We start from the raw sequence: 11030 nt of genomic DNA, 5'->3' as shown, positions 1-11030 counted from the left end.
TTTGTTTTGATTTGTTTCCGAAAATACGCAAATTGGATACGAAACCAAAACCCAACAGCCACACTCTAACACACACACACACACACACCCAAACACACATAATGCGAGTATTGCCATTGCTGAAATGAATACATTTTGGTCAAACTGTCGAGATTCAAGCATTGTCGTTGTCGTTGTAGTTCCTGTTGCCGGAGTGCGGGACGGTGCCGAGTCGTTGACGAGGGGCGTTGCGGTTTATGTTGATACTGTTGACTGACATGGAGGCAGCATTCCGAAATACCACCCACCAGAACCAACCAAATTCACCCAAGAACCCACTCACAATTTAGCCTGGACTGACTTTTAGTAGTTCTTCTGGTTGTACGATAGTTGGTTTAAGTGCTGCTTTTGCTGCTTTAGTTTCAGCTTCAGCTTTAGCTTATATCGTACTTTTGCTGCCGGCAATTGAGTAATCAACACTTGGCAGCTGTGTTGGCATTAAAGTGTCAGCAAATATTTTTGGGGCATGTGAAAAAAGTCTGGCAGAGCCTTAGTGATTTAGACCGCATGCGGCTTAATGTGCCACGCGTTAAGCCTTCTCTGGCCAAAACAAAAGTTGCCTCTCAATCAAATGGAAAATCCAAACGTTTTCAGCAAGCTGGCCAACCCTTTTTTGGTTCTAGTCTACGGATTAACAGATCAGCGGCTCAAATGACCCAAGCTATCCTCAAGGGTTTTCTTCTATGCTTTACAATAAGTGCTCCCAAGAACTTTTAGGTGCTTCGTTCTGCAACAAGATATTCAACACATTTTTCCCTCATTGCTGTTGATGACCCAATTAATGGCTTTCAAAATTTATTTATTGTCATTTCTTGCGCCAAACTTTATACTTACCAGCAATATATATAAAAAAAAACAACAACTTTAAAAACTAAATATTTATTTTACTTTTTGTCGCCCCACAATAAACGCAAACAAACCCAAAACTAATCATGATTGAAAGCGTGTGCGAGAAACTTTTATGCCATTTACCCCAATACCATTCCCACAAGCTGGCAAAAAGTCAGTCAAAACTTATAATGAAATAGCGTTGGTCAAACGAATTTTATTGTCCTTTTGCGCCATTTTATTCTGGGTTCGTTAAAGCCTCTCAAAGGATTTTGTTCGTTGTCAGAGTAACACATTTCTGTTAATACGGCATATAAAAAGATAGACAGAAAAGGAAAAGGTAAGAAAATCAATAGGGGAGGAAACGGAGAAAACTCGTTACAAATTACAGAGTTGAATAAGTATAAATTTACAGAATGCATTGAAAACAAGTTGAATGAATTTATATAATACTTAAAGTTCTTCTTTTACCATCAATACCAAAGAAAGATTATTCCTATAAGAGTATTCTTCGATTTATTATAAAAATCCCATAGAAAATAGAATAAAATATAACATTTGCTGCATCTACTGCTGTTGTTGCTGTTGTTGTTGTTTCTGCTGTGTCTTGTGGCGTTTCCTTTTGGCCATGCTGCGTCTCTCCCTGTTCGCTTTCTGTCTCGCTTCTGCAGCGGCACAAACAGCTTTATACGCTGATCTCTTGATGTTCTCGAGATCTTTGCGAGCTGCTTTAAGCAGTCGTTTGAGTGTCTCGATGCGATGTTGGGCTGTCTCTATAAGCTGAGCCTTCTCAGCGAGCTGTTGCTGTGCACCGGCGGCAGCGTTTTTCGCATTGGCCAGATTCTCGTGGGCAATCTTGATGATGCTCTGCAGAGCATGGAGCAACTTGAGCGCTTGCTTGGCCGACTGGCAGGCGGCATTGAGATTGTTTTGGCTGTTTGTTATGGAGGCGCTCTCCTGCTGCAAAGCTGTCTCCGATTCGCACAGTTCCGACTCCAGTTGATCCACCATCTGTTGCTTGCCAGAGAGTGCCGCTTCAGCAGCCTTGGCTGCCGTGTATGCCTTGTCCGCCAGTTGCATCTTCACCTGGTGAGCTACCTCGGCCGCCGCACACTGTTGCGTTCCATAGGCCTGCTCGGCTTCCTGGGCTGCCTTTTGGGCTATGTTTGTGGCGGTTTGCTTGGCGCTGTTTCGATTAATCATGTCGCAGTTGCCGTCTCCTGCTCCTACTCCCCCTGCTCGTCCTGCATTGCTATCAGAGTCGCAGCCATCGTCTCCAGAGTCATCCGACTGATCCATTCCGCTCAAGTGCGAAGGATGATGCCGCAGCATACTCGGGTTCAGCTGATGGACTTCAACTGCCGCGATTGTGATGTGCTGGAGTAGTACAAGGACCAGAAGTAACGGGTTGAATGCCTGAGTTAGCTGTGCAATGCGCATAATTACGTGAGCCTTCAAACTTTCTGCAAGTTTTCCTTTTCAGTTGCCGCTCGAACATTTTTACATTTCAAGTAGTTTGCTAAGTCAACTTACAGAGTGGAAAATAAAAATATAAATGTTGCACGAGTAGGCGAACAAAAACAAGGAGAGCAACGCAGTCTTGACTCGGGGCATAACTTTTCCAAGCAATTTAACGGTAACATTTTCAAGAGTGGAAACTCGTGCCTCTTAAGAGCCACATGATACCCTAAGAAATGCTTAAAGCACTACAAGAGCAGGAATTCCGCAACCAAATCCGAAAGTATTTTTACTAAATGTATGTACTAAAGTTCCAACAATTGAAACAATTCAGCTAACAGCTTTTATTTTTCAAAATAACGTAAACGTAGCACAGTCGAACTTCTTTTCCAACTATAAACTGGTTTTAAATACACTGCATTTTTTCATGTATTTAAAGCTACGACTGTAACAATCAGGTTTTTTCGGTTACGTTCTTAAAATGCATTTTCATACTTTACAACTCTGGGTATACGCTTAACTTCCTGGCAGTAAGGTCCATTTTCAATGTTACGTATACTTTATATTAATAATCACTAATTGCAGCGAGTAGAATTACCAAATATTCTCATTGATAAAAGCAGCTTATCACATTACGTATACAATAATTCCGCCCACATGTATATCATAAACAAAATTAGTTTGGTTTTCTCTTTTGTCAAAATTAATTGGGTTATCAAAGCGACTGTGGCTTGGGCTGGCTTCAACTGTTGACCAAGTCCTTTACCCTTGATAAGCTTTTGGGCATTAACAAAATGGCCAAGCTGGTACCTCATAAAGACCCTAGACGATTGTTTTGGGGTCGTTTGTGTGTTGATCTGTTAATCCCAAAAGGGTAGTCACTTTTGTACCACTTTGATGTACGCTAAGAACTTGGATTTGACATATGAGTGAACGGCAAGTCTCGGGCATTTACGAGCCATAAAAGTTTTACTGAAAATCCAACGGTTTAAAGAGAAAAAGGCTTTAAAGTAAATACGCTTTACTATCAATTAAAAAGAGGTTTCTGAAATATTCCAAAATATTTAAGTGGAGTTGAATTACTGTCGAAATGGACACTCGACAGCCGCAACTGGCAGCAATTTCGTCCGTTCAGCTTCTGTCCTTGCCCCCAAATGGCTACGGCCGAACTTATTTGCTTATATTCCTTGTTGTTGCTGCCTTGTGGCATTTGCACATTTGTCGTGCAGAGAGAGAGAGAGAGAGTGAACTTCCAACTTGTGCGCTTAACGTGCTCATCCTCGTCCTGGACCTGGTTCTCGTCCTCGTACTCGTCCTCGTCGTCGTCCTCGTTCACGTCACTTGCATGCGCCTTTTTGCGTGGCCAAGTACATGTGCAGAAGTGTCCCAAATGACACTCCCGATTGGGTGTGGGCCTTCGTCCGGATGTGGCAAAAGCCACAAAAATCGTACACGAAATCGATGTGAATGAACATTTTGGCGAATGCACCTACCAACTAAAATTTAAGCACAGAGAAGAACTTGCAATGCTCTTCAAGAGCTATTGTAGAATAATTAAAAAATAATTAAACTGTTTTCACAACAAATATTAATATTTTTACTGTATATAGTATGGAATCCTAGAAGGGACAAAAATATTATTTAAAACCATTCTGAAATAATAAAAATAGTTTTGGTATTTAGGGAAAGAGAAACTCACAGTATTTGTATTCATTAATTTGAAATGTTATGATGCTTTGACCCTTTATCAATGCCACACTGCCGAAACAGCAACAACAATGACCAGCCACACACAAATTCAATTTCCTCTGCAGTCAGTGGACCATCGAATGGCATCTGTCGTCATCCCGAGGCAGACCCAGAGTCAGAGCTGGGACCGGAATACAGGCACGTGTACTAGCTGCTATGTCTATGAGTCCCCCACTCTCTCTTTCTCTATACCTACCACTTCTGTTTTCCTCTCTCGGGGAGTATATATTATATTTATGCCATTGCAAGTGCTTATTGATGTTGCATCTGAAATTGAAATCTGCAATTTTTTTTTCTGGGCTGCTGCTGTCACTCGGATCGTTTACACTTGAAGGTGCATCGATTTCTGTGCCAATGTTTTGTGAACTTTCAATTAAGCAAAGCTGGCATTTTGTGTAATATGCAAAAAAGTTGGTATATTCCCGAAAGGAGATAAAAGCAGGAGCATATCGAGCCTCTGAAGTTGGAGTTTGTTGAGTGCGTCAAGTAAAATTTAATTTTAATGCATAAGTAAATTGAATTTAAGCAACAGGAAAATTGCTTGCATGCTACAAAGGTGCTCTTCTGCAGCTCAGTTGTCTATGGCGCCCCTCTCAGCTCATCACCATATGCAGGAGGAGTGTGCTTTCAGTATATGCCTGTTGAAAAGACTCTGAAGTAAATTTCCCAAAAAGTAACCGACCACAAAAACCGAAACATGCAATTTACGCAAATATAAGCAAGGGAAGAGTAAAAACCTGGCCTGATGACAACCTGGATAAGGATGATGATGATGTGTTATTACTTGTAGTTGATGATTAGGTTGTGCTTTAAAGTGGAACCTGAAAACTGAGAGCTGTAAACGGAATAAACTGAAAGAAGCTCCTAGAATGCTTTAAATAAAACAACAACAATATTTTGTAATTTGGAACTTTAATTTGAACTTTTGCATTGTGAATTGTGTGTGTAAGAATTTGAATTAATTTACATTATTATTATTTTTTTAGTTCGAAATTTACTTCTGTGTAATCATATAAACAAACTCCTCATAGTTGATAAGACCATCGCCATCAAAGTCTGCTTCGCGTATCATATCATCAATCTCCTCGTCGGTTAACTTTTCGCCCAGATTCGTCATGACGAATCTTAGTTCGGCTGGCGATATGAAACCATCCTCATCCTTGTCGAAGATCTTGAATGCCTCTCGAAGCTCCTCATCGGCATCACCCTCATGCGATTGCTTGGACATAAGATTGCAAAATTCATTAAAATCAATTTCACCATCACCGTTAATATCGATCTCATTGACCAGATCCCTTAGCTCTGCCTCAGTCGGATTCTGACCCAACGATTTCATCAGATTTCCCAACTCGCGAGTGCTTATCAATCCAGTGCCAGTCTTATCGAAAAGAGCAAAAGCCTCTTTATATTCGGCTATTTGCTCCTCAGTTAGATCTTGGACCATGATTATCAATTTTCGTGAGAAATGTTAAGGATTTGTATGTTTTCGTGCTTGTCGTATTTTATGAGTATTAACAGACTGAAGTATGAAATTTTTATTCGAGTCTACACTTAAAATTTAAAAGTGTCAATTTATCGTCGCCTGCTCTATCGCTCACTCATCATGGCCACAAAGTCTCTATAGATGATGTTGCCCTCAGTATTGGAATTGGCATCCAGTAAGATTTGATCAACATCATCCTCATCCATGTCATCTCCCATTGTCGACATAATGTTCCTGAATTCAGTTTCGTGTATATATCCATTGTCATCCCTGTCAAAGACTCTAAATGCCAATATAACTTCATCCTCCGGCGTCATGTCCTTGTAACGCACCGACATAAGATGCAAAAAGTCGCTTAGATACAATTCATCCGAATTGTTGGGATCATATTCATTGTAATATTCCTGCAACTCGTGTTCCGGCGGATTGTGGGCAACGGCATGCATTATGTCCTTTAACTGCTTCATTGGAATGTATCCTTGGTTGTTTGTATCAAACAATGAAAACGCTTCCTTTAGATCCTGTTCCTGTTCGGCGGTCAAGGTATGTTCACGTATTATGCGCTCCTCCGGCGGCGGCGTAGCGAAATCATAATCCATATCCATTTTGTACAACAATTAGAACCAAGGTTAACTACTAATTCACTTAAAATTTAGCAAGAAATAAAGGATTACAACAAATAATTTCCTATTGTTTTTACAGTCGGAATATATTAAGCCAACTTAGAAATTAAAAATGAATTGAATGAACACAGATTGTTGTTGTTATGCGTTTGGACAACTGCCTGAAGGGGTTCTCCTTAATGTCGAGAGAAGAAACCACCAGATATTGCTTACCATATATCTTCAGAAATCGCTGTGGACACATGCCTGAGAGTATGACCCGAAATTCAGTCATTAAGTATCCAGAGAACTGTTTACAATGCTTAGCACTAGACAAACTTTTGTGGTAAAGGATGGGACGAAGGGGCAGTGGTGGAGCAGGTGAGTTGGTCATCCAAATTTGCTTCTCATTAGCAGCAGCTACAACGTTCCAATTATGGATTGTGGGATCTGCATTTCTATTTGGAGTTGGTGTGTGGGAATATGCCAGCTGCAACCGATTCCAAAGCAATTTGCCATTTACAGCCAGAAATTATGTAAATTGTGCAATTTGCTTATGCACGTTAAGCTTAAAAGCAGCAATAAAAACAACAAGAGCAACAACAACTCAAATTCCATTGGATGCCACAAAGGGCGGCACGTAATGGAAAGCATCCAAATATCTACAAGAAAAACAATGTCCAAAAAGCAACGATTTTAATTAAAATTGTAATTACCAAAGCAGCTAAGCTTCGCTCTGGTATTTCAAATAAAATTTAAAAAAATACATCCTTAGGCTGTTAAAAACACAACTTGCAACCTTTAATATGGTTTTCTGTAATATAAAAACTTTAATAAAAAGTCTGAAGATGTATTTTTAATTTGTTATATATACTTATATTTTAGCACATATTAAATGCTGGTATAAGTGAAAGATTCAATTGTGTCTATAGAACGCTTAAAATATTAATTTTCTTTATTATATCTTAACGTAACGAAACATACCATTGTATCTTTAAATTTCTCAATATATTTGTGAGGTAATATTTAAATTTTCAGTTAGGCATTGGGTAAATTATTAAAATAAAAACAAAATTGGCTTAGAATTAAATATGCTTTCTTTCTATCGCAGATAAAGGGCTTAGTCGAACTGTCATATTACGCCTTTATTTCCTTTTCATAGTGAAACTTTACCCTACTAATACTACATAAGTATCAATAAATTCAAACAGAATTGATTACCCGAATTATATATCAGTAAATTATTTGGTTGCCCCCATTTTTTCTCATCCCTGATAAGCTGATCAATTGCATTGTGCGCCGGTATTCAATTAAACAAATGAAAGTAGCTTTGCTACACATTGTGTCAGTTGCTTACAAATAAATGGAAAATGTCGCAGATAAATCTGTTTTCTGTTGTCAGACCGGTTCGGTAATTTTCAGTGCTCAGCAAATTTGCCTCTGTCACAAAGCGATTTCAATAAGCTCTATTGTGTCCACCAATTTGGGGACGACACTGCAATCGGAAATGAGTCTCAAGCAGAGTATCCGGGGCGAGTAGAAAACAACACGACGAGGACTCAGAGTAAGTCTTTGATATGAAAATATTCTGCATTATTCGGAAAGACTTCGCCTTGGGGTGGTAGCACAACAACTGCAATTTATGTGCATGAGTTTGGCCAATGTGTGGCCTTGTTTTGATTGCCAATCTCCATGTTTGCCACAGCTGTCAATTTTCATTAATGTTGACGTGGCGTTGAAGCTAACAAGACTAAGAATCTGTACACCAACACAGTTCTTCTTTTTTCGGTTGACATAAAAAACCCAGACACATAGCACCTATAGACTCAGCCTTCAGACAAACATTCAATTCCCCTGCCAGCGCACTTGAACCAAGTCCCACCTGCCTTCACTTTCAATCTCAAGGACTTTCTGGTGGAACTGTTTGATTACGTGGGCTAAGAAGAAAGCATTTTGAAACACAAACTGTGAATGGATATAGAACCCTTCCTTTTTCCTTGAAGGGCAAGGAAAAGTATGTAGACAGGCTAGACAGACTTTAAGTTACCATAGTGTCTCGGTAAAAAAAAAAATGCAGACGAATGAAAAATGGCACCTCCCCTTCAGTACTTTAAGTTGCATATTCGCACAATATCCAGCTGAGAACATTATTAAAATTTCCATTTCTTTTTATTCCTGATGTCGTCCTTTGCCGACTAGGGTAAGATTCATTGCTGAGACGTATAATCTGTGTTAAATAACTTATGAATTAATTTAAAATTCTAAATAGAATTGAGGGAAAGATTATTTAATCAGCAGTAGTAACTTGTAAATCCAGCATATATAAGCAATTGTGTATTCTATATCTATAATATGAATTTTAGATTATCACTTTAGGTATCAAAAATCAGCTTAAGAATATCAAACTTAACTAAATATATAAAATAAAACATTAGCTTGATTAAATACATTCACATTTAATTAAACTAAATAAACATAACGCACTTATTAAGTAATAAAGTATATTAATTAAATAATTAAATTTTAATACTGTCAGTGAAAGTCTTTGCTTAGCTTATTTTTTATGATGGAATTCTTAATTACCACTTGTTGTTGCACTTGCTGGATATGATGAGCCTTGTACAAAACCGAGAGTCATAACTTTTGTTGACTTTGTGTATAAGTCCTCTTGGCCATGTTAGTTTCATGTTTGTTTGTGACACAAATTGCATTTGTGGATGACAACAAAAGCTTTGGTCAGGCCAACAAAATGATTAAATTACTCATACGCCCCCAACACGGTCGTGTGGGCGGTTGGTGGGCGGTCAAGTGGGCGACGAAAACAAGGGGACAACTTCTGTGGAGTTATTGTTATTGTTCTAGTTTTTGTTGTCTGGCATTTAGTTAATTAAGTTTTACAACAGCTCGACAACGGCGCCTGCTACGCCCAGTAAACAACACTCACCGCCCCCCTCAGCCACCTATTTAATTAGTTTTTAATTATTTTCCAGTAGTTTTTATTTCGACTGAACACTTTAGCAACTGGACTGGCGAGCACAGAGTTGGGTATTTGTTTTGAGTTTAGTTAATTTTATTTGTATTTGCTTAAAACCGCCCACAGGCCAAATGACTTTCGTTGATTCCCAGGCCCATGCTAAAGCTTTGTTCGTTTAGCACATTATTTCTACACGCTTTGTTTTACTGCAGTTTCTCCCCTCTCCCCTCTCCATCTCCCTCTCCGTCTTCCTTTTCATGCCTCCACTCGCAGTTACGGCTGGTAAAGTTTTATGTAAGCCCATTTGCTTAATAGGTCAGAGGTCCAACTCGTAGCTTGTGTACTGTAATTAAGTTTTGTTTCAAATTAATAAAATTTAAGCAGGCCGCAAATAGCAAATAATTTGACAGCATTTTCCCAAAACTTTCTCGTAAAATGCCTTTGATTGACAGTGCCTGTCGACAGTATACCGCCAGGCCAGTTTTCAGTTGATATATCTGGCAAAGTCATCAGCGCTGATTGAAATAGCCAAGCAAATATTGCACTTTTCTGCATATTTAACGCATCTGGGAGAATTGCGAGGAACTATAGCTGAGACAAAGAGAGACAGAAAGAGAGAGAGAGAGAAGAAGAGGGAGAAAGGGCCTGAACAAATATTTACACACTACGTTGGCGGTGCCATAAACCGCCGCACAACAATAAAATTCGCAATAAACCAAATGGAAAGCGGCACCAGAAATGGAAGTGAGGAATTGCTGCCGGCGCATGTGAAATGCAATGCAAATTCAAGTAAAACAAGAGCAACATCAAGAATAAAGCAAAAAGTAATAACAAAACAATGCAAAAATGCAAGGGTATGCAGAAAACTTGGGCTTACTAATCCATTTGATACCCTGAATTGATCAAATCATGTAACATCTAATGAGTCTGGAAACTCACTTCCAATTTTGAATAACTCAACTTAAATAAAGCAGAGAATATATATACATATGTTCGATATTCTGCAAACATCAGTCAACTACCTAAGTACGCATACATTGTTGAACCGAGTTTTCCTACGTTCTAAAGCTAATAATAATTCAGATATACCTTCTGAAGAAAGAGCTCAACAAAGCGAAACGGAACGAAACGTTTTTCATAACTTAAATTGAACAATGCACAAAGTGCGACTAACTGGAAAATCAACACAAAAGGCAGTACAACAACAACAAAAACAATGGCAGGGCTAGAGTTGACTTTAGTTAGACAAACAAATACAACGATACAGGGTGAAAAACAATTGAAAATATAGCATTGAGGTACAGTCATTTCGCCCTGAAAGACATAGTCAAACTCAAACTCGATTTGTTGTTTTTATTACCCAACAAATGTCTTCAACGATCTCCACAATTTAGTGATAATCCGCATGGACTTAACTACTATACTACTATCTTTTTCAGATGGTTTCATTTCAGAAATAGAATCTCTTATCTCTTGTTTTATTATGATTACACTTGTCATGCTCTGCCTGTTCGTCAATGTATTCAACATAATCAATCACATCACTTGGCGAAGACAGAGGTTCACAGGCTATAAACACAACTTGCAGCTGAACTATATTCATTTAATTCTCATAGTTTAAGGAGTTTTACCTGCATTTATTTGGTAAGAAGCCAACAGCAGTGCAGCCGGCAGCACGAATGCCAACAGATGGCAGCCCATTACTATCAGTTAGACAACTAACTCACTGTACTACACATACCTCCGATTTTGAAGATGCAATTTAACACACTTTTCACTGATTTGTTTCAGTTTTGCTAAGAGTGCGAAATAATACGATTAACAGTCCCATTCAAAACTCTGAGAACTCTCAACAGTAATCATAGCATACTTTACCGCATGCTAAAATTATGATTTA

The 11030-nt window shown here is 38.8% G+C and overlaps 3 protein-coding genes and 1 long non-coding RNA gene across 4 annotated transcripts; all 4 read right to left on the bottom strand.

Annotated features, from left to right (window-relative positions):
- Positions 1–342: 342 nt before the first annotated feature.
- Positions 343–2307, bottom strand: LOC117792665. Its single transcript, XM_034632881.1, has 2 exons — positions 1559–2307; positions 343–466 (listed from the first exon to the last, which is right to left on the bottom strand). Exons 1-2 carry the CDS (start codon positions 2305–2307, stop codon positions 343–345), a joined length of 873 nt encoding a protein of 290 aa, XP_034488772.1.
- Positions 2308–5035: 2728 nt separating this feature from the next.
- On the bottom strand, positions 5036–5612 carry LOC117790220 (calmodulin-related protein 97A). Its single transcript, XM_034629565.1, has one exon. It carries the CDS (start codon positions 5516–5518, stop codon positions 5069–5071), a length of 450 nt encoding a protein of 149 aa, XP_034485456.1. The 5' UTR covers positions 5519–5612; the 3' UTR covers positions 5036–5068.
- Positions 5595–6229, bottom strand: LOC117790219 (calmodulin). Its single transcript, XM_034629564.1, has one exon. The coding sequence runs from the start codon at positions 6160–6162 to the stop codon at positions 5662–5664; it is 501 nt and encodes a 166-aa protein (XP_034485455.1). The 5' UTR covers positions 6163–6229; the 3' UTR covers positions 5595–5661.
- A 2982-nt stretch (positions 6230–9211) lies between these two features.
- On the bottom strand, positions 9212–10824 carry LOC117791682. The gene is made up of 2 exons (XR_004618093.1): positions 10765–10824; positions 9212–9476 (listed from the first exon to the last, which is right to left on the bottom strand). It is a non-coding gene; the product is annotated as an uncharacterized LOC117791682 (long non-coding RNA).
- Positions 10825–11030: the final 206 nt, after the last annotated feature.

Source organism: Drosophila innubila (assembly GCF_004354385.1).
Source record: "Drosophila innubila isolate TH190305 chromosome 3R unlocalized genomic scaffold, UK_Dinn_1.0 2_E_3R, whole genome shotgun sequence".
Taxonomy (NCBI): Eukaryota; Metazoa; Arthropoda; class Insecta; order Diptera; family Drosophilidae; genus Drosophila; species Drosophila innubila.
This window is presented reverse-complemented; position numbering and strand designations above follow the sequence as displayed.